The sequence below is a fragment of the Trachemys scripta genome, chromosome 1, assembly GCF_013100865.1.
Source record: "Trachemys scripta elegans isolate TJP31775 chromosome 1, CAS_Tse_1.0, whole genome shotgun sequence".
In the NCBI taxonomy this organism is placed as follows: domain Eukaryota; kingdom Metazoa; phylum Chordata; order Testudines; family Emydidae; genus Trachemys; species Trachemys scripta.
The window spans coordinates 120,014,701-120,038,432 of NC_048298.1; the positions used below are offsets into that span (position 1 = coordinate 120,014,701).

At 44.2% G+C, this 23,732-nt stretch overlaps 1 protein-coding gene across 4 annotated transcripts in view; it reads right to left on the bottom strand.

The window, feature by feature from the left end:
• Window positions 1-23,732, bottom strand: part of SCUBE1 (signal peptide, CUB domain and EGF like domain containing 1) — a 295,072-nt gene that overhangs the window by 13,912 nt on the left and 257,428 nt on the right. For all 4 annotated transcript variants that reach the window (XM_034783550.1, XM_034783551.1, XM_034783542.1 and 1 more), the window contains 5 exons: window positions 22,119-22,322; window positions 20,839-21,000; window positions 9,766-9,933; window positions 8,690-8,851; window positions 2,910-3,107 (listed from right to left, as the gene is read on the bottom strand). In XM_034783550.1, the coding sequence (XP_034639441.1) occupies window positions 2,910-3,107; window positions 8,690-8,851; window positions 9,766-9,933; window positions 20,839-21,000; window positions 22,119-22,322 (894 nt within the window). The remainder of the gene's footprint in view (window positions 1-2,909; window positions 3,108-8,689; window positions 8,852-9,765; window positions 9,934-20,838; window positions 21,001-22,118; window positions 22,323-23,732) is intronic.

Here is a 23,732-nt window from a genome sequence, read left to right on the forward strand (position 1 = left end):
TTGAAGAACTATTCTCATACTTCTGGGCATAAGAAGAAATTTCCTTCAATATTTTAGTATTACTGTTCCTGTAGGAGCATTATTGGCAGTGAAGGCTTTTTCCCTGAAGCACCCAGCCTTGAACAGTGTTGGAACCAGGATGCGGGACTTGATGGACCACTGGGTTGGTTGTGACGAAGTGGGGGATTTCCTTGTTTTTTCAATGGTTTGCATGCAGAGTGTGTGGGACTCAGTTTCCCTGGGTGTTATTTGTTTAACGAGATGGTGAGAGAGGGAGCTTGTTGTTACAGAGGACCAGTGGTGACCTTGCCTGGCAGTTGGGATCCTGGACAATGGCCTGGAGAATGGATATCCCAGTGACTGGTGACTGGGAGGTCCAGCTCGAAGTCACACCAGGTTCGGGCCCGTGGGAGGACAATTAGCTGAGGAGAGAGGACCCCGGTGGCCTGACCAGCTGGTTCCACCCAGTGGGGAAACAAAGCACGGATGAGAGGAGAGGAGGCCCAGGTGGCCTGGGACAGAAGACAAAGGAGAGAGGTAGGGCATGCGGGAAGGTGATACTGGTTGCTCAGCTGGAAGAAGGGGGTTTCTGGATGGGGGAGAGAGAGCAGCCAGAGCCCACATGGATGCAGGAGTGACCTAGATATACTGTCTGAGGGAGGTTAGGCCTGAGGCCCTGAGAGCTTCCTATGCTGCGTTCAGACGCTCAATAAAACCCTCTGTTTTATACTGGCTGAGAGTCACTCCAGTCTAGAAATTGGGGGGTGGCATTATTCTCTCTGGGAGTGGAGGCCACGGGGGTCCAGAGTGAGTGGACTCCTTGAGGGGACCCACGGCGAGAGACAGGTGTGCTGAAGGCTCAGAGAGGTGTGGTTCCAGGAGGCGGAGGGGCCTATCGCTTACCCCTGAGAGAGAGAGTGGACCCCTGAGAAGGGCTGTCACACTGAAGGGGGTTCCTCCCAGGGACCGTACAGAGCCGCAAGAGAACACGAGTCCTGTGAGTCCGTGAGACTGGTATGTCAATTGTTTGGCTCTTACAGAATGATCTCGTTAATTATAACATCGTTCTCTTTAAAAAGAGCAGATAAGAACTCACTTTGTACTAATCAGAGATACAGGACTGTAAATATAAATCCTTAAGTATCAAAAGCTGTTGAAACTATGGTACTAATTAAAATAGACTGTTACTCAATACAGCTGATTTAAAAATCACATCTTTCACACATGGTCCCTCTTCGTGCTTTGTAGAGAGTTAATTAAAAGGTAAACAGAAACTGAAGGCTTAGGGAAAAATTTGAAGAGGGGAAGGCTAGATGACAGTAATCCATTTGTAGTCCCAACTTCAGATGTAGAGAAATTAACTTTGTATGCAGGGACCAAACAGACCCCATTTTGCTATTTTCAATGAGGGCAATCAGCAAATGGAATGCACAGTAAAGACTAGTACATTGTTAGCATGGGATGAGATAATATATTAGTAGAGTGACTTTCCTCATGGAAGGAGCTTAAAGCACTTCTCAGTCTTTATATACACAGAAAATTTCACACGTTACTGAAAAGCGGCGACTTCTGGGGCATCTATGTAACAACACACAACAATGCCATACAAGTGAAGAATTAAAACTAATGTTATTATTATTATTACTTCTTAGTTGTATTGCAGTAACACCTAGAGGCCATATTGTGCTAGGCACTGTACAAACATGTAAGAAACAGAGAGCCCTGGTCTAAGGCCTGTCTACACTACAAACGTACATCAGTATAACTACATTGCTCAGGGATGTGAAAAATCCACACCGCATGAGCGATGTAGTTCTACCAACCTAACCCCTGGTGTAGACAGCGCTATGTTGATGGGAGAGCTTCTCCCGTCGACACAGCTACCGCCTCTCGCAGAGGTGGATTAACTATGCTGATCTGAGAAGCTCTCCCGTCAGTGTAGTAGCATCTTCACTAAAGCACTACAGTGTTGCAGCTGCGCCATTGAAGTGCTGTACTTGTAGACTAGCCCAAAGTCTGAGATGAGAGACAATGTGCGGATGACACACGTGGGGCACACAAGATGAGAATGAAATAATCAGCGTATTAAGCAGCAATAATAGCAGAGAATTAAGGAATGCAGAATTTAAATCCTTTCAACATGAATTTGGTAAGAAGACTCTGGGGTTAACATCTCTGCCCTTGCCATTGGATCCTTAATGCCCACAAGTGGCAAACACTTGGATTTTACATCTCATCCACAAGGAAACGGCTCAAGATGGCCTCATGGCATCATGCTGACTCAACAATTCTGTATGTGATGTCTTCCTCCTAACACACTTCCTGAAGCACCTAAGTACTGGATGGAAACCTCCAAGTCAGTACTGACCAGGCCTGATGCTGCTTGTGATAAATATTACAAAATCACAGGGGAGGTGTCATGGCACTTATCTGTAGGCTAAACAGAAATTCTAGGAAAACTTGGGGAAACATAACAATATGCAGTTAAATTAACAACCTCTTTCTTCATTACTGCACAGATAGAATACTTGGACTGGAAACTTATGAGAATAATTTTAGAGATGATTGGCTAGCTCCTCAGTTGGTATAAATTGGCATAGTTCCAGTGACTTCCACGGATCTTCACTGGTTTACACTGCCTGAGGATCTGGCCAGACAAGACTACATTGTGTGTCTTCTGATTCATCCGAGACACTTTTTGATGATAATTAACACATTGACTTTATTATTAAAGTATTCTGTTTTAGCACTAGCCACAACTTGCTGTTCCAGTTCACTGAAAAGCTCTTGTAATAACGTCGGACTGAGCTGCTGGAAAAATAATTTTTGGACATTTGTCCATTCCATGTGGACATTCCACTCAGACTCCTTGATGTAAATATTTAAATGGCTCGTGACTGGCAACTTACCACTTTTTCTCATTACTAAAACATCACCGCACTCATCTTCAATTGGAAGAAATATCTCAGGAACCACAATGAGTATTCGCCTCTTCGGGGGTGGATTTATATTCCAAATGCATTCAACATTAGCTGGGTAGTCACCAGGATAATTGGGAGACTCGATATAGCCTGTATAATCTCCAAGTTCCCCTCCACAGTGCTGGTCTGTGAAGAAACGTAAGTTAGCATTTGTGCTTTGAAATATCTTTCAGTTGTTTGAATCTGCCACAGACACATCAAAATGCCTCCTCGTGGCTTTAGACCTGTGTAAAGTCTGTAGCTGGCACTTTCCTTGCAGGGAAAGCCTTTGAACGAATATTGAGTCTTCTGAGTCAGTTGATCTTTGTTTTGCAAACCTAAATCTTAAACCTTGTCTACACATGAAAGTTGAACTGATTTAATTAAGTTAATGTAGACACGGATGTAGTTAAATAGGAACAGTCCCTTTGGGTACGTCTACACTTACCGGAGGGTCCGGCGGCAGGCAATTGATGTTCTGGGATCGATTTATCGTGTCTGATTTAGATGCGATAAATCGATCCTGAATCGATCCCGGAAGTGCTCGCCGTTGACGCCGGTACTCCAGCTCGGCGAGAGGAGTACGCGGCATGGACGGGGGAGCCTCCCTGCCGCGTCTGGACCCGTGGTAAGTTCGGACTAAGGTACTTCGAATTCAGCTACGTTATTAACGTAGCTGAATTTGCATACCTTAGTCCGAAGTGGGGGGTTAGTGGGGACCAGGCCCTAGTGTGGACACCAAAGTGGGTTAACAACACTTTGTATCAATTGAGGCTGTGTCTACATATAGATATTGCTCTGGCTGAATTTAAATGGTTTTTAAAACAGACTTAGTTGAACCAGTACACCTCTGTGTACACACACTCATTTTAGTTTAAGAGTGCCTCATTTTATTTTAGCTTAAATCTATTTCTAGCCAATTTAAAATAAATTGACATGTCTGGGTACCATTGATTTAAGAGGAACCACATCGCCTTTTATGTGAGGTTGGCTAAATTGATTCAAATCAATGCTTTCGTTAAAATGGTACTATTTTTTCATGTAGACAACCACTATCAAGTGATCAAGGAATTGACTTAAGCTAGATCAATATATGGCACTCTTTAAACTGATTTAAAAGTGTCTACACAAGGGGACTGCATCAGTTTAACTACATCAGTTTCTAAACTTGTTTGTGTAGACAAGGCCTAACACATTACAAATACTCTTTAACGGCAACAAAACAACACATAGTATGCACTGGACAGAGTCCAAAACATTTACATCTGCAGTTGCATGACCTCCTAAATATCTATGGCATTAAATACATATCCAGGCAGAAGTTGTTCATCATAGTTCTTAGGGTTTTATTAACATAACAACTCTGAGTTAACATGGCAGTAACTAGGAGGATGCTCCTTCAGAAATGTGGCGATTATAATTCAGTGCACCTCTGAGTCAGTCACCTCCTGCAACTGAAATGTTGTTAAATGAAGATTGTTCATGCTCCAGGTTTGCAGTTACTGAAACTGAAGTATCATTCCTGAACCCATAAAGCAGCATTTTACTTCCTCAAAGTACTATGCAGACATCAAGTAAGCCACACAACACCTCTGTAAAGTAGGTAAGCACTTGATGAAACTGATGCAGAGAAGTTAAGTGATTTGCTTAAGGACATACATCAAGGGCTTTTCTACTCAGGTTGTTATTACACAGCAAATCAGGCTGTGAATCTATAGTGCACTAGCTTGCCACACACTAACTCGCTGTGGAGATAATCCTAAATGAGCATCAAAACTGGGATTATGTTTACGAGTCTTGGTTCCCACAGTTTATATCACAGTGCCTTTTATTGCAAATGAAGGCTTTTCTCACACTTCTGGGAGCAGTCACTTGGTGAATAGTTATTTCAGTGCTGGTAGAACCTCCAGATTCCAAGCTTTCACTGTGACAGACTGACAAATGTTCCGTAATATACTGAATAAACCTTATGGAATTAAAATAAACTTTATTGAGTTAAGTTAAACCTTACTGAACTAGGGTTAACACCTTTTGAATACATTGTATTACAAATGCAATTGTGTATGTTTTATAGAATCATAGGGTTAGAAGGGACCGCAAAGGTCATCTAGTCGAACCCTCTGCCAAGATGCAGGATTTGTTGTATCTAAACCATCTAAGACAGATGGCTATCCAGCCTCCTTTTGAAAACCTCCAGTGAAGGAGCTTCCACAACCTCCCTAGGCAGTTTGTTCCATTGTCCTACTGTTCTTACAGTTAGGGAAGTTTGTCCTGAGATTTAATCTAAATCTGCTGTGCTGTAGTTTGAACCCATTGCCCCTTGTCCTGCCCTCTGTGGCAAGAGAGAACAACTTTTCCCCATCTTTTTTATAGCAGTCTCACAAGTATTTGAAGACTGCTATCATGTCCCCCCTCAATCTCCTCTTTGCCAAACTAAACATTCCCAGCTCCTTTAGCCTTTGCTTATATGACTTCCAATCCACCCCTTTAATCATCTTTGTTGCTCACCTCTGGATCCTTTCTAGTTTCTCTACATCCTTTCTATATTATTGTGGCATTGCACGTGCCTTCACTAAAAGGGAGGGGGATGCGAATGTGTTTCCTCCAATACCAACCCTTTCAAGCCACTGCCCGTGGAGAGGTATTCATATATTAGCTCAGACTGGATTCTCTCAGAAAGAGCTGCGTGGTAATTTATTTCTGTAACAATTGCACTGTTTATACATCTCTGAAGAGAAGGGAAGCAGGTGTCTAGGGCAACTGGTCTGTGCTGGGAATGACACAGTGTAGGCAAGGTAACTGTCCAGTCTGGAAATACCCGCTCAGATTGATGTTGGTCTATGCCCAAGAGAGGCAGCAGCTGAGGAGCTAGAGGCTGAGCGTGGGTGCCTTTGCTGGATCACTGAGTGGAAATACAGCTGCAGTTGCCATGATCTGCACAAATCTATTCGATACCACATCCCTTAAAGGCAAGAGATTAACACAAAATGCCCCCAGACTAGAGCAGTTGCTGCAGTCTCAAGACACTCATCTCCAGTCCAGTCCTGGCCAAATCAGCACCGTTAGCAGGATCTGTAAATTTTAGTGCCGAGTCATAAGAACGGCCATACCGGGTCAGACCAAAGGTCCATCTAGCCCAGTATCCTATCTTCTGACAGTAGCCAAGGCCAGGTGCCCCAGAGGGAAAGAACAGAACAGGTAATCATCAAGTGATCCATCCCCTGTTGCCCATTCCCAGCTTCTGGCAAACAGAGGCTAGGGACATTATCCCTGCCCATCCTGGCTCATAGCCATTGATGGACCTATCCTCCATGAACTTATCTAGTTCTTTTTTGAACCCTGTTATAGTCTTGGCCTTCACAACATCCTCTGGCAAGGAGTTCCACAGGTTGACTGTGTGTTGTGTGAAAAAATACTTCCTTTTGTTTGTTTTAAACCTGCTGCCTATTCATTTCATTTGGGTGACCCCTAGTTCTTGTGTTATGAGAAAGAGTAAATAACACTTCCTTATTTAATTTCTTCACACCAGTCGTGATTTTATAGAGCTCTATCATACCCCCCCCACACACTTAGTTGTCTCTTTTCCAAGCTGAAAAGTCCCAGTTTTATTAATCTCTCCTCATACGGCAGCCGTTCTATACCCCTAGTCTGACAATGACTCCTCTCTATGAGGTTGGGCAAATCACTAACCTGCTTTACCTTCCTTATCTGTAAAGTGTAATTAATATTCACCTACCTCACAGCAAATTCGTAAGGGTGTGTTAAAGTTTTTATAGTACTTTGTGTGCTAATTATTATGATGCAGGCCAAACTCGGTTCTTGGATGCATGCACAGGGTCCTACTGATGTCAGATGGAAATGTGCTGCCCGTATTTTCATAATTAAAAAGTAGGACACTCTTGTGGTTACATTTTTAGGGTCAGAAGATACTTATATTTTAGACAAAAGTTCACTTTTTGTTTTATACATGAACTGGTGTTGATATCACCAGTTTTTAACTCAACAGCAAGATGTGCCTGTTTCTTGGAATGGAGGATTTTTTCCACCAGAAATTTAGTGTTCTGAACAAACATTTTGTATTCATTAAAAAACAACAACAAAAAACCACACAACCAAATATTCTGATCAATGAAATGAAAAACCGGGACATTTCAAGTGTCCCCATATAAACTATGGCGACTGTCAAAGTAAAACAGACATATGGTCTCTTTAGCTACCCAAGCTCAGAGTTTGCCTCTTTGGAGAAAAAAGGCAAGGGGGAAAAAGCAACATCCAAGTAATACCCTGATTCTGAGACGTGTGGAGCATTTTAAATTCCTATTGAAGTCAGGCCCTAAGATCCTGATCAGTAAATTACTTAAGCGTGTCCCTATTGGGGCTACTCATATGTTTAAAGTTGGGCATGAATTTTGCTTAATAACTAGATGCTACATAAGGATCAGAAAGTGGATGGGGAAGAGAGATCAATGCAGGGAGCAAAATTAATCAGATCACTTTATTTTACAGTCGTCATACTACTCCCAGTTCCTGGCAAATATCTAATTTACTCTAACTACATTTGAAATGACTAAGGACATCAAAGATTACACATTATATAATCAGAGTGAAAGCTTATGATAGACATATAAACTCATGCTTAGTTTAGAACAGTGGCTCTCAACCTTTCCAGACTACTGTAACCCTCTCAGGAGTCTGATTTGTCTTGTGTACCCCAAGTTTCACCTCACTTGAAAACCATTTGCTTACAAAATCAGACATAAAAATATAAAAGTATCACAGCACACTACTGCTGAAAACTTGCTTACTTTCTCATTTTTACCATTAATTATAAAATAAATCAATTGGAATATAAATATTGTACTTACCTTTCAGTGCATAGAACAGTATTAACAAGTTATTGTCGATATGAAATTTTAGTTTGTACTGATTTTGCTAGTGCTTTTTATGTCGCCTGTTGTAAAACTAGGCAAATATATAGATGACTTGATGTACCCTCAAAAGACCTCTGCATACCCCCAAGGGTAAGCGTACCCCTGGCTGAGAACCACTGGTTTAGAAGACGTATGTAATCTAATAATTACAGTGAAACTATCTGAAATGAACACATTAGGGAGCAGCAAAATCTGGTTGCCTAGAAGAAACTGTCTTTAACTATAAGTAAAATAAAATTGTAGTGGACTCCTTGGGGATACTTTAAAGTGGTAATTTAAGATACGGGGTTGCCTATGGTAGGAGATTCTCAGTGCAGATTTCACTGTAGTCAAAGATTATCTGGCACTTGGAACATGCAATTAGTGACATGAATTCATGAATGAGTGACTATCTCACAGTATTTCATAACTATTAATGGTAGTAAATTTTTTTTTTTTAATTTTAGCTCTACAGAGACTCAGGATGAGTCACTGCAAAACTTGCATGATCTGGAAAGTTTATGCAAACTCTATGTTGTTAAATTGTAATCTGTACCATTCCAAATTAAATTGGTACAAAGATATTTCATATACATCCAGTGCTTCTTTTCCAGGTTGTGTTTTCAGTGTCTTGATGTTGTTTTCTACCATAGTAAATATTCAGCATCAGTTCTGGTGGTGAGTAGAATTATTTGCTAATGTTAAACTGCAAAATTCTGGTCTAGCTCTAGATTCTGAACATCCAAAGTCTGGGTTATTCAGATCCAGAGTTATCATTCAATCACATCGCTAACATACAGGAAAATATGAGGAACTTACTTTTACAGTGTGTAACATTAGTAGAGCCATCAAAATCTGTACTTGTATTCCCAGGGCAGCTAATGCAGTAATTTTGACCAAATTCAGGCTGGTAGGTTCCAACAGGACATCTGATACATCTGTGTGTTGTGGAATTGTAGTAGTGGCCAGGAGAACAATGAACTGTACAATAGGAAGGTACATTGTTTTTAGAAAGTAACCATTTTAACTGCAGTGGCATCTTCCCTCCTCTCTTTACATAATCAGTGATTTCCATACTCCAAAGTATTTATCAGACAGTTACACAGAAATAGTTTTAATGCATTTTTCTTTTACAATGGACCTTTGATTGGAATTGTGATCCAAGAATTCAAGCTAAATTCTTACTAATTAAGTAAAATCTGCTATATTTATTGCCTTTAAACACAGTGATTTACAAATCGGTCATTTATACCTGAGTTTATAACAAACAGGTAGCCAATAGCTGTCTGCAGCAACAACAAAAATACCTTTTGGAATTGCAGATGAGAGGTTTTAATTACCAGATGTTAGACAGTGCCATAGTATACAATTGAGCAAGCATATAGGTATATAGTCAGACAAACTCCTGCCTCATAATTGTGCCATTTACATGGAAGTTTTCAAACATGTACATGTTGTACATATATCATTTCTCTCTGTCATTTTCATAATCAATGTTTAATCTCATATAACCTGTATCATGCATAGTTTTTCAAATTATTTAAATAAAAATAAAATAAGTAACACTGGAGGGTCAGATCCCCATCTGATAAAAAACCAGTCTAGCTCCATGGAAGTCAATGCAGCTAGGCTGATTTGCCTGGCTGAGGATCTGGCCCTGAATGTGCATGTCATGCATTCCAAAAAATACCATGTTGACTTCTGAGGACTCTGCAACGTCAGCAGATTATTTCTGGTTTGCAGATCTCCTGACTGTTTAACTCAGTAACACAGAGCTGTCTTTTTCTGAAGGTCTCCAAGTTCTTCAGCAATTCAAACTTCAAAGTGAAAGGAGAAATAGTAGAGAAATTACTAAGCAATATATTTTACAAAATGGGAAAAGCTCTGAAATTTACCTTTTGTTTCACAGTCCTGAAATGAAACAGCGCCTTCATATTTTGTCACCAGTCCACCGCCACATGGAAAACAAAGGGTCCTGCCTGGCTCAGGTTGATATGTACCAAGAGAGCACACTCTACAAGGTTTAAAGCCGTCTGAAGAGAAATACCCAGGAGAACACTGCCCTAGAAATTGAATATGGTCAATTAGATTATTAAACCTACCTCTGTGTGCACAATATAAAAAAATCAGCATTATTTAGCAGTGCTTCCTAAAACTTTAAAAACATAACACTAAAGCTACCAATTTTATAAAAACAATTTGCTCAAAACAATGCCAGTTTCTATGGAGACTCTTTGTTTATCAGCATTTCTGTTTGGTTTATAACTCCATTAAGGTATCATAATAGTATTTTGCACTTTTAAAGCACCTTTCATCTGAGAATTTCATAGTGCTTTATAAAAATTAATTAACCCTCACAATATCTCTGTGAGGTAGGCCAGCATTCTTATCTCCATTTGATAGATAGGGAAACGGAGGCAAATAGGAACATGGGACTTGCCAGACTGGATCAGACCTGAGGTCCATCTAGCCCAGCATCCTATCTCTGACAGTGGCCAGCACCATGATGCTTCAAAGGAAGGTGTAAGAAACCCCACATTAGGCATAATTGAGCTAATCCACACCCCACATTAGGTCTCACTCTGATCATTAATAGTTAGCATTTGGATAAAGCCCTGAAGCATGAAGTTTAACATCCCTTTCACAAAGTTTGTTTATAACAATTCTGGATATTCTTGATACCCATATAAACGTCCAATCCCTTTTTTAACCTTGTTACATTCTTGGCCCCAATGATTTCCTGGGAAACACAGTTTAATGACATGTTTTGTTTTATTGATCTAGAATTTTCCACATTTTAATTTCATTGAATGTCCTCTTGTACTCGTGTTATGATACAGAGAGAACAGAAGTTCCTCATCTACCTATATCTTCCTATATCACTCATTATTTTACATACATTTTATCATGTCCCTCATATTTGCCTTCTTTCTAAGGTAAACACTCCCAGTCATTGCAATCTCTCTTCATATGAGTGTTTACCCACACTCTTGATCATTGTTGTTGCCCTTCTGCTTCAGCAACATCCTTTTTGACACAGCTACTAATAATGTGTCTCAAACCTGATCTGCAGACACAATCTGTAGGAGTGTAAGAGCTATGCTGTCTCCATGCCTATTCAGTTCTTGGCTTCTCTGCTGAAATTGCCAGTAAAGTAGCCATATCATTAAATCCGTCATAATTATCGGCCACCAGCACACCTCCAAATCACATGGAATTACCATCTTTGTTCAGCAGCAGGCATTGGTGTTTAAATAAGGGTAAAATTAGTTCCCTGGGGAATGCCCAACCTAAATAGATTTCCTCATTTAGTAGAGTGGATTGCATTTATGTGAACTGCACTGTAATTTAACTTCAGAGTCACCTGCTTTCTTGCAACTTTAACATAGCTTTATGGCACAATATTCACCCAAGACTTCTAACATACTTTTTATGCCTATATTGTAAAGACTGGGAGTTGGGGATTTTAGCACATACTAATGAGTTACTACAGTAATGCTGCTGAAGCCATGTGCAAAAATACTGTAGGTTAGAGCTGGCCAATACATTTTCAGAGAAACATGGTTTCATTGAAATATGCTGTTTCATCAGAGACAAACCATTTCTTGGACATATATTGATTTTGCCAAAGTTTTTGATGGGACTCACTGGTCACTTCTAGAGAGAGGAGAGCAGGGAAAAGAACTGGGAACCTGACCTTTACAATCAGAAAACAAATACTTCAACACAGTTCCATTTAGTGAAAATGCTTGAAGGGCTTTGTTTTCATTTCAATGTGGACCGAAAATTGCAAACCCTCAAAAACTGTAGCAAAATGGAATTGTTGTCCTCCAGCAAGATCTACTGTTGATGTATCCCGTGTAGGAAGGCCCAATCCATGTAAATGTAAGTTTTATTTTATCCACAATCTATTTTAATTTCATTTTGGCAGAAACAAAAGTCCACATTGTTGAAAACCTGTAGGTATTTCACTATTTTTTGAGTTGTTCAATTAATTCATCTAGTGATTACTAGCCAAAAGTCAACACTTCTCTACAGTTGTCACACTGTTTGATATGAGCTACCATAGTTATTCCTTAGTATAAGGAAAACCTGCAGGGTCTCAGATATCAATGCATGTTTACTGTAGTGACCTATAAAGCAAATAACATTAATACAAATTAAAATAATACGTTTCCAAAATCCAATAAATTAGACAGGACGATAGGTTGTCTACCCAACATAAGCCCGTAGCAGGTTAATGTAGACCAGTAATGTGAGGTCTGAGGCCTTTTTCGGCAGCCACATTAGGACAGCAGCAGTCATGAGCCAAGAAGCAGAATGTCCCATCCTCACATTCCATCTACATTACATTAAAACAATGACATATCGGGCTGTTAAGAAGGTGCTCCTGTACTTCCAATAGTACCCACCACCACCACCAGATAAAGAAACGGATCTTAAGATGCATAAAGAAAACTTTGTTTGACAGCACTCTATCTGGCAAAGAATCGCTTATCAACAGTTGTGGTTGTGAAATCTCTACTTTTCATTGTTTTGCTTTTAAAGGTCCCTACTTCTCTATTGTTTATCTGTATGGTTTCTGCCTGGTTCTTTGACTGTTCCTGTCTTTTGCATAAGTAATTTTGCAAGATTTAAACCAGCTAAGGTGGTGGGGTATGATTGGTTAAAGAATTGTTTTGCAATATGTGAGGATTGGTCAAAGGATTATTTTGTAACACTTTAGTAAAATGATTGGTTACGCTACAGCTAAGCAGGACTCAAGTTTCACTATATAAACAGGGGTCCAAAAGGAAGCTCTTTGGAACCAACTCCAGGACGCAGCTCAAGATCAGAGCTGCCAGACCTCAACACCCTGCCAACTGTATCGTGCAGAAGCTGGAGTCCCCGGCCGACCTGATTCTGATTGGCCACCAGGAAGAGTTTGTCTGCCTTATTGGGACTGGTGAGCATTGTATGCTTAGCGTGTGCGTTGTGTTTTGGTAACTGTTAATAAATAGAGGTTAAGGATATTACTGTTTAAGGCTCTTTCACTGGTAAAAGGTCTTGTAAGCCCGCAGAAGGTTATGCACGGAGCCCTAGGAATGAGTTACAGGTGGGTGCCTAAATTAATCAGGTTATGACTTGAGCCCTAAGAACAGGGTAAGGGTGAGTGACCTAGACTATGCAGGTAACAATAAAGGACCATTAACCTTATATGTTGACCTGGAGGGAAGCCAGGGATTGATAAAGCCTAATGGCAGATGAAGCCCAGCTGGGGGAGGAGTGGGGATAGGATTATAAAACAGAAAGTGAGAGCAGGAAGAGACTGCAGGGAGGCCTTATTATGAGGTGAACTGAAGTGGCCACATCAGGTGCCAGACTGGGGGTGGGGGGTGCAGCTAGCACCCAGAGTGTAGAAAATAGTGTCTGCTGTTGGTGTATATGTATTGTCTCTGCTCTAGATGCACAGAGATGGTGGAGTGCTGTGCTGGAGGAAGGAGGGCACAACAGACATAACAGGCAGGCAGGAGAAAAGGTGAGAGGGAATAACAGGAAGCAGCAGGAGCTGCAGGGAGAGAGAGGAGGAGGGAGCCTCTTATGTACCTCTCTAGCACCCCCAGGGACCTGGACTAATTAACACCAGCTTCTCAGGGAGCTTCCTGTTTCCTGCTGCTTCCCTGAACCCACTTGAGGAGAACAGGCAGTCAACTGAAGTAGTAGGAGCCAGTTAGGACCTTAAGATGTGGATATCTTCCCTCATTCAGGTCCTGCTACCAGCAGCAGCGGCTCTAGACACCAGCGCTCCAAGCACGTGTCTGGGGTGGCAAGCTGCGGGGGGCACCCTGCCAGTCCCTGCGAGGGCAGCAGTCAGGAAGCCTTCAGCGGCATTCCTGCGGGAGATCCACCGGTCCCGCAGCAATTTGGCGGCGGGAACGCCGAAGCCGCGGGACCGGCAGACCTCCTGCAGGCATGCTGCCGAATCTGCGGGACTGGGGACCTGTCTGCCTGCTGTGCTTGGGGCGGCAAAAAAGCTAGAGCCATCCCTGGCTACCAGCCTGCTTATTTGTGTTGAGAGCCACTATAGCTGGCAAAGAACAGCAGTCATGAGTGAAAGAAGAAAACACCCCTCTGGGGCAGCAAAAAGAAAAGCAAGCAAAGGAAGCTTTTCTATCTAAGCAGGAAGGAGCTCTCCTGAGATACATAGACACAAATGTTCACGATGAGCCTTCTGGCCCCAGTGAGGATGTGAGTGGTGAGGAGATGCCTGATCTTCCAGTTAGTCAGAGTGCAGGTGACCTGGCAGCTACTGCAGCATCCATATCTCCATCTCAAATGGATGTAACCATGCACATTCCTGAATAAAAGTGTAGATCAGAGAAGGGTGTGGTGGAGGTGCAAGAAACAGCTGCTGCTGAGTTTAGTTCCTTAAGTCTAGATGATCCAGGACTGTGGACCCACTTAAGCAGTAGCCTGAGGGACTTCCTTGTACTGCATGGGCCACAGCAAGTGAAAAACGTCATGTTCCCCAAAGACAATGAAAATAGAAGTTTCCATCCAACACATTACTGGCGTGAAATCCCCAATGGTGACAAAATAGAGAGGTCATGGCTTATGTACTGAAAAACCCAGAATGCTGCATACCATTTTTGTTGCAAACTCTTCCAGTCTAATGTTCCAGCCACATTGGGTTCTATAGGAACAAAGGACTGGAAAAATCTGGCTAGAAATCTGGCATGCCATGAGAACTCAGCAAATCACCAGAGAGAATTTCATAGGTGGAAAGAGCTTGAGATGAGACTAAGGTTAAAGGCCACCATAGATGATCAGCCTCAAGAGAAGATTGCATCAGAGTCTCTTTACTGGCAAAATGTTCTGAAAAGACTCATTGCCATTGTGAGAATGCTTGCTACCCAAAACCTAGCACTGTGTGACACTTCAGAACAGCTGTATGTGCCAAACAATGGAAACTTCCTTAAAATTGTGGAGCTGATGGCTGAGTTTGATGCTATACTCCAGGAGTACAAGAAGGCAAGGAAAGCACCACTTTGATTATTCAAACAGATAAAAATGCCAGTGTTTACTATGCAGACAAGAAAAGTTACATTTGCTGTTCAGGCGTTTGAAAGTTAAGTATTACTTAACATTTTTGAACAAGGCATTTTAAGTTGTTAGTTCTCCTTTATTGGGGTAGGTAGCAGAGCAGTACCATGAGAGAAGTAGAATAGGAAGAAGGCAGAATTTAGACCTTTCAACGTTTTGGCCCAAGCGAGGGGACATGGGGGCATCATTTGAGCTCCCTGCCTCAGGTGCCAAAATGTTGTGGGCGGCCCTCAGGGAGGAGGTCTGCAGTTACTCCACAGAGGAAAAAGGAGTTGGCCAGGGACAAGGAGGAGATCCAGGGAGAGAGTAAGTCCTTGGGTAATGCCCTGGACTGGGGAGTCTGGCAGGAGGCTGAGAAAGGTGAAGTAGTCATGGGGCGTTAAGGAGATAGAGAGGTGAGGTAGGAAGGAGCCCAGGGAAACAGCAACATGTCTGAGTCTGAGCAAACATGGATTTCTAATCATAGGGTCCCTGGGCTGGAACCCGGAGTAGCGGGCAGGCCTGGGTTATCCTAGCAGCCACTGGGAAGTGGCACAGGATCTGAAGACTTGGAAAGGAAGACTGTCTGAGACAGATCCAGACAGCTTGTCCAGTGAGACTTTGTTACCCTGGAAGTGGGGGAGGACTATAGAGTGACCTGGCCGGAGGGCTGAGTCACGAACAGGGAGTATCGAGTCATGGAGAGAGATAGTGGCCACAGAGCAAACTATCAATGGAAGGGGGTGCCAGATAGCACAAGAGCTAATTCCCAGACACAGCGACAAGGAGGTGCATCTGCAGTGAGTGGAACCCCTTTACAGAGAGGTTGGATTTTTTTTTAAGTTAAGTCATTTAGCTAGCCATACAACTACATACAACGTGTAGCTAGCCATACAACTACATACAACTTGTAGCCATACAATTTAAATATATACTCCAAATTAAAAAAACGTAGTAGGAGAACCAAAAAAGTGCCACCAAGGCTAACCAACAAAGTAAGAGAAGCAGCGAGAGACAAAAAGGCATCCTTTAAAAAGTGAAAGTTAAATCCTTGTGAGGAAAATAGAAAGGAGCATAAACTCTGGCAAATGAAGTGTAAAGGTATAATTAGGAAGCCCAAAAAGAATTTGAAGAACAGCTAGCCAAAGACTCAAAAAGTAATAGCAATTTTTTTTAAGTAATCAGAAGCAGGAAGCCTGCTAAACAACTAGTGGGGCCACTGGACGATCGAGATGCTAAAGGAGTACTCAAGGACGATAAGGCCATTGTGGAGAAACTAAATGAATTCTTTGCATCGGTCTTCCTGGCTGAGGATGTGAGGGAGATTCCCAAACCTGAGCCATTCTTTTTAGGTGACAAGTCTGAGGAACTGTCCCAGATTGAGGTGTCATTAGAGGAGGTTTTGGAACAAATTGATAAACTAAACAGTAATAAGTCACCAGGACCAGATGGTATTCACCCAAGAGTTCTGAAGGAACTCAAATGTGAAATTGCATAACTACTAACTGTAGTTTGTAACCTATCATTTAAATCAGCTTCTGTACCAAATGACTGGAGGATAGCTAATATGATGCCAATTTTTTAAAAAAGGGCTCCAAAGGTGATCCCGGCAGTTAGAGGCTGGTAAGCCTGACTTCAGTACTGACTTGAAATGCTACCATGTTAATAGATTCATAGATTCATAGATTATAGGACTGGAAGGGACCTCGAGAGGTCATCGAGTCCAGTCCCCTGCCCGCATGGCAGGACCAAATACTGTCTAGACCATCCCTGATAGACATTTATCTAACCTACTCTTAAATATCTCCAGAGACGGAGATTCCACAACCTCCCTAGGCAATTTGTTCCAGTGTTTAACCACCCTGACAGTTAGGAACTTTTTCCTAATGTCCAACCTAGACCTCCCTTGCTGCAGTTTAAACCCATTGTTTCTGGTTCTATCTTTAGAGGCTAAGGTGAACAAGTTCTCTCCCTCCTCCTTATGGCACCCTTTTAGATACCTGAAAACTGCTATCATGTCCCCTCTCAGTCTTCTCTTTTCCAAACTAAACAAACCCAGTTCTTTCAGCCTTCCTTCATAGGTCATGTTCTCAAGACCTTTAATCATTCTTGTTGCTCTTCTTTGGACCCTTTCCAATTTCTCCACATCTTTTTTAAAATGCGGCGCCCAGAACTGGACACAATACTCCAGCTGAGGCCTAACCAGAGCAGAGTAGAGCGGAAGAATGACTTCTCGTGTCTTGCTCACAACACACCTGTTAATGCATCCCAGAATCATGTTTGCTTTTTTTGCAACAGCATCACACTGTTGACTCATATTTAGCTTGTGGTCCACTATAACCCCTAGATCCCTTTCTGCCGTACTCCTTCCTAGACAGTCTTTTCCCATTCTGTATGTGTGAAATTGATTTTTCCTTCCTAAGTGGAGCACTTTGCATTTGTCTTTGTTAAACTTCATCCTGTTTAACTCAGACCATTTCTCCAATTTGTCCAGATCATTTTGAATTATGACCCTGTCCTCCAAAGCAGTTGCAATCCCTCCCAGTTTGGTATCATCCGCAAACTTAATAAGCGTACTTTCTATGCCAATATCTAAGTCGTTGATGAAGATATTGAACAGAGCCGGTCCCAAAACAGACCCCTGCGGTACCCCACTCGTTACGCCTTTCCAGCAGGATTGGGAACCATTAATAACAACTCTCTGAGTACGGTTATCCAGCCAGTTATGCACCCACCTTATAGTAGCCCCATCTAATTTGTATTTGCCTAGTTTATCGATAAGAATATCATGCGAGACCGTATCAAATGCCTTACTAAAGTCTAGGTATACCACATCCACCGCTTCACCCTTATCCACAAGGCTCGTTATCCTATCAAAGAAAGCTATCAGATTGGTTTGACATGATTTGTTCTTCACAAATCCATGCTGGCTGTTCCCTATCACCTTACCACCTTCCAAGTGTTTGCAGATGATTTCCTTAATTACTTGCTCCATTATCTTCCCTGGCACAGAAGTTAAACTAACTGGTCTGTAGTTACCTGGGTTGTTTTTATTTCCCTTTTTATAGATGGGCACTATATTTGCCCTTTTCCAGTCTTCTGGAATCTCTCCCGTCTCCCATGACTTTCCAAAGATAATAGCTAGAGGCTCAGATACCTCCTCTATTAGCTCCTTGAGTATTCTAGGATGCATTTCATCAGGCCCGGGTGACTTGCAGGCATCTAACTTTTCTAAGTGATTTTTAACTTGTTCTTTTTTTATTTTATCCGCTAAACCTACCCCCTTCCCATTAGTATTCACTATGTTAGGCATTCCTTCAGACTTCTCGGTGAAGACCGAAACAAAGAAGTCATTAAGCATCTCTGCCATTTCCAAGTTTCCTGTTACTGTTTCTCCCTCTTCACTAAGCAGTGGGCCTACCCTGTCTTTGGTCTTCCTCTTGCTTCTAATGTATTGATAAAAAGTCTTCTTGTTTCCTTTTATTCCCGTAGCTAGTTTGAGCTTATTTTGTGCCTTTGCCTTTCTAATGCCTTATTTTGCCCCTGCATTCCTGTGTTGTTTGCCTATATTCATCCTTTGTAATCTGTCCTAGTTTCCATTTTTTATATGACTCCTTTTTATTTTTTAGATCGTGCAAGATCTCGTGGTTAAGCCAAGGTGGTCTTTTGCCACATTTTCTATCTTTCCTAACCAGTGGAATAGCTTGCTTTTGGGCCCTTAATAGAGTCCCTTTGAAAAACTGCCAACTCTCCTCAGTTGTTTTTCCCCTCAGTCTTGATTCCCAGGGGACCTTACCTATCAGCTCTTTACAAACGTTAGCCAATTAAACTTCTCAACATCCTTTGAAAGAGGTGAATGTGATCACTCCCAGTTTTACCGATGGGGGAATCTCAGCTAGGGATGTTGTTACTTGCCAAAGATCACAGAGAAGAACAAACAGGATTAGAACTCATCAGTTCTTCACGCTGAGTGCAGTGCACAGATCACTGCAGTGTGTATATCTCTGGGATATGATTGCTGTTGATGACACAGAGGAGCCATAGGTTCAGACTTCACCCCCTAAAGGATTTCATCAGTATTATCATGCTGTTTACTTATCCCAGCCCAATGTAACCTATCCCTTTGGCTCATAATGTACCATGTCAATGGGCCCTGAGAAGGGAAGATATTGCCAGAGTTGCATGCCTGACCAGAAGCAAAGTGCTCTGTTTGGTCTGCTCATTTGCCTACTACTCCCAAAATGCAGTTCCAGATCACTTCTACTTGATAGCAATGCTCATGTCTGAACAACTGAAACAAACTAAAAGATTTTTTGGTATTTCGTTAAAGTGGATAGAGTTCTTTTCTGTTAGCTTTCCAAGGCAGAATTGTGGAAGGCTTTCCCCACTTTTAGCCTCCACACTTTGCTTGTTATTGGATCCAGGGCTGGCTTTAGGAAGTGCGGGGCCCAATTCGACGGGGCCCCGGCAGGGATGACTCACCCAGCGGTGCTCCGGGTCTTCGCTCCGGGTCTTCCGCAGCACTGAAGGACCCGCTGCCGAAAACCCGGTAGGGAACCGCCCGGTGAGTACATCCCTCCCCCCATCCGACCCCCACCTATGTCCTGCCCCCGACAGCCTCCCTCAGAAACCGCAACCCATCAACACACACCCCTGCTCCTTGTCCCCTGACCACTCCTTCCCAAGATCCCCCACCCTAACTGCCCCCCAGGACCCCACCCGGACAGAGTCGGGGCCAGAGTCATGCCGCCCAGCCAGAGTCAGGGCCGGAGCCGTGCCACGGGGCTGGAGCCGCTTGGCCGGGGCCAGAGGGAGCCGCCGGGCCGGGGCCGGGCCGGACTGGGCCGTGCCGCACCTCCCTGGAGCCCTTCTCGTGCCCCCCCCCCCCCCAGCTTACCTGCTGCTGCTTGTTTCCAGGCTTCCCGCATGAACATCTGATTCACGGGAAGCAGGGGAGGGGGAGGAGAAGGGGGGCAGAGCATTCAGGGGCGGAGGGGGAGGTGAGCTGGGGCCGGGGGTGGGGCGGACAGCTGCCGGAGCTTGGGAACCGGCTCCAGCTCACCACTGGGCGCGGGGCCCGATTCAGGGGAATCGGGGGAATTGGCCTAAAGCCGGCCCTGATTGGATCGCACCTACTCCTTTTGTAATCAAACTTAGGGTTACCATTCGTCCGGATTCCCCCGGACATGTCCGGCTTTTTAAGCTAAAAATAGCGTCTGGGGGGAATTTGTAAATGTCCAGACTTCCCCCCCATGCAGAGCACGCGCGGCTAACAGTGCTGCCGGCCGGATCGTGTCACTTACATGGGGCTTCGACACTCAGCCAGAGAGCGCTCCTCCTCCTCCCCCCTGCCGCAGAAATCACTCCCTCCCTCCCTCCCTCCCTGCATCGCAGATCGGCTCCGGCAGTCTGGAGCTCCTCCCCCACTGCTGCCCAGCGGCTCAGGCAGTTCCTGAGCAAGTTCACCGAGACATTAGGCGAAGAAAGGCCAACAACAACGGGGCCAGGGGGTCGGAGAAGGGGCAGGGAGGTTTTGGATGGGGCAGTCAAGAGACGGGGTGGGGTCGGGAGTTCGGGGGGGGCTTTCTGGGGGTGTGGATAAGGTTTTGGGCAGTCAGGGTACAGGTAGGGGGTAGGGTCCTGGGGGGCATTTGGGGGGGGGTCTTAGGAGGGGGCAGTTTGGGGACAAGGAACAGGGAGGCTTAGGTAGGGGGTGGGGTTCTGGAGGGCAGTTAGGAGCAGGGGTCCCAGGAGGGGGCAGTCAGGGGACAAGGACTGGGGGGAGGGTTGGGAGTTCTGAGGGGGGGAAGTGGGAGGGGCGGGGCTAGGGCAGGACAGGGGCGGGGCTCCTCCCGTCCTCTTTTTTGCTTGCTGGATTATGATAACCCTAATCAAACTAAACTTGCCTCCACATTCTGACACATTACGCGCGCCTGCTATTCCCTGTCCGTCGTTACTTGGGCAAGGTTCACAAGTAAGTTGACCTTCTGTGTCTTGGTATGTTCCCGGTGAGCAAGGAAGGCACTGATTATGTTCTCCACTATAATAGGTTCCCATGCTGCAGGTAACTGAGGAAAGAAAAGCAGAATCTACTTAAGGACCTTCATTTTGATAATGTAGCTTTGCCTTCATATCAAACATTTATAGAAGATGGAACTCTTTGATTCACCCCACCATTACCAATGACACTTTGCAGATTTTGGGCCAATGGAACTAGGTCAATCAATGGAAGAACTAGGTCAATTTACAACAGCTGAATATCCATCTTGTATTGTTTAAACCATTAAATATTTTACTGCATTTAAACATTTATCAGACATATGCTTCCAAAAGAGTTAACTCAGTTTTAAACATTTATGTTGTATTTAAAGCAAAATGCTCTTTCATAATGGATGGAGAATTAAGTGAATTTTTCATTTATAGTAGATACATGTAAGTGGTCGTTTTATGGGAGTTGTAGATACAAGATCTACACTCTGAGGGCATGATCAGTTGACATAACAATGTCAAGGATTTCTCCAAAGGCAATGCATCCCATCTCATATTGTATACTTCCTGACAGTGACATGGTTTAACTAGCAACCATTCTAAACACATTAATCCAAATTTTCCTACTGAAAAAGGATATTTCCTTAAACATTTTATAGCATTAGGTCTATGGGGTAAAGCTTAAGGGTTGCTAGACTATAATAGCTAAAATTTTCAGCCCAGCCTCTAAATTGCAGTGTGTGTGTTTGTGTGTGTGTGTGAACCAGGTAATCAGACATCTATCAAATCCACATTTGCAAATTCTATTCTTTTTGAATGTAAACAACTGGCTGTGTAAAATTTCACTGAAAAATATATGGGTGGGGTTTGAAAATTTGACCCAAAGTAACTATAGTGGTGTGGTTAGCAGGAAAAAAAAAGTTTTATTATTGGTGAATTAGGAACATAGTGCTGAGAACTAGAGTAAAAGGGTTAGCACAAGCATCTGGCTAAAGTCTGGCAACTTGGAAAACAGTTAAACCAGAATATCCTTTTTCCACATAGAATTAGACCAGGCTAACCTGTTTTTGGTTTCTTTAGATTATCTAAGTATCTAACAAATTTACTATATGGCTTACTGTTGACCAGTTAATTTTAAGGGGTTTTTATTTTTGGGTGCTGATGGTCAGAATGTAACTCCAATTTTTCTGGGACTTACCACATTTTCCATCCTGCAGCACTTGCCCTGTACTGCATGCTTCATGTCCTTCAGTAGCCTTAGCTGGCTTATGAGCCACTTCGTACTCTGTCCCAGAAAACTGAATGTAAAATTGCTGTTTGTTAATAGATTTTCTCAATGTTTTGATTGCAGTTTGCAGCTTCTGCTCCATCCTTTTCCGCACACAGTCAAGGTTACAGGTGTCTAGGTGGGAAATAAGAAGAAAACTAGAAGCAATTGAGATTCATGTTTAAGCAGAGTTGCTTAGTAAAAAATTCTCAACCAGCAAAATTCTCTGGTACTTCATCCACTTCTCTTTATGTAGCAAGTGGCAAAGAAATTGTATTTCTTTTTTTAAATGCTAGCATTGGCTGGCTGACTGGCTGGGTTGGCTGTAGGCCATCTGAAAGGGACAGTCAAGCACTCTGTGCTCTTGCAAACTAAACTTTCCAATCCATAACTGCACATAGAGCTCTGATCTTGTCTCAGTCCCAGCATAAAAAGCTTCAAGGTTGGTTCTATTGACCGTCTATAGATAGGGATATAGTAAACACATCATATCAACTGGCAGAGCTAAGCTGGCATCAAGTGAGCATACCCTCACCAGGCCTGCACAACATGAGGCCCGGGGGCTGCATGTGGCCCGTGTGGGCTCACTGTGCGGCCCGCGTGGGTTGAGTAGATGGGCTCACTGTGTGGCCCGTGGAGGGGGGTGAGTAGATGGGCTCACTGTGCGGCCTGTGGGGGGCGTGAGTAGGCAAGCGGTGGGTGGGGGGGAGAGGGGGTTGAGTAGGCAAGCGGGCGGGCAGTGGTGGGGAATGAGTAGGCGAGCCGGGCGGGTGGAGGGCTGAGGAGGCAAGTGGGCGGGCACTGGCGAGGGGGCAGGTGAGCCGGTGGCGGGGGAGGGAGGGCTGAGTAGGCGAGCGGGCGGGCAGTGGTGGAGGGGCAGGTGAACCGGTGAGCCGGAGGGGTGGGGGGGGGCTGAGGAGGCGAGGGAGCAGGCAGTGGCGGAGGGTGAGTAAGCGAACCAGGGGAGGGGGGCTGAGGAGGCCAGTGGTGAGTCGGTGGCTGACCTGTTCTACTGATCTGGTCTGGCTCCCATCCCAGGGCTGGCTCCAGGCACCAGCAAAACAAGCAGGTGCTTGGGCGGCACATTTCTAGGTGCGGCATTCTGGCGCCGGCTATCATAGGTGCCGACTCTGGGGCATGGGGAAAAAGTGCCCTCGCCGCCCCAGCTCGCCTCCACTCTGCTTCCGCCTGCTCCCCTGAGCACACCGCTGCCACTCTGCTTCTCCCCCCTCCCTCCCAGGCTTGCTGCGCGTGAAACAGCTGTTTCGCGCAGCAAGGCTGGGAGGGAGGAGAAGCCAAGCGGCGGGGCGCTCGGGGGAGGTGGCGGAGGTGAGCTGGAGTGTTACTTCCTGCGCCCCCCCACCCTAGCTCACCTCCACTCCGCCTGCTTCCCTGAATGCGCCGCCGCTCCGCTTCTCCCTCCTCCCTCCCAGGCTTGCCACGTGCAAAACCGCTATTTCGCACAGCAAGGCTGGGAGGGAGGAGAAGCCGAGCGGCGGGCGCTCGGGGAAGGCGGTGGTGGTGGAGCGGAGGTGAGCTGGACCG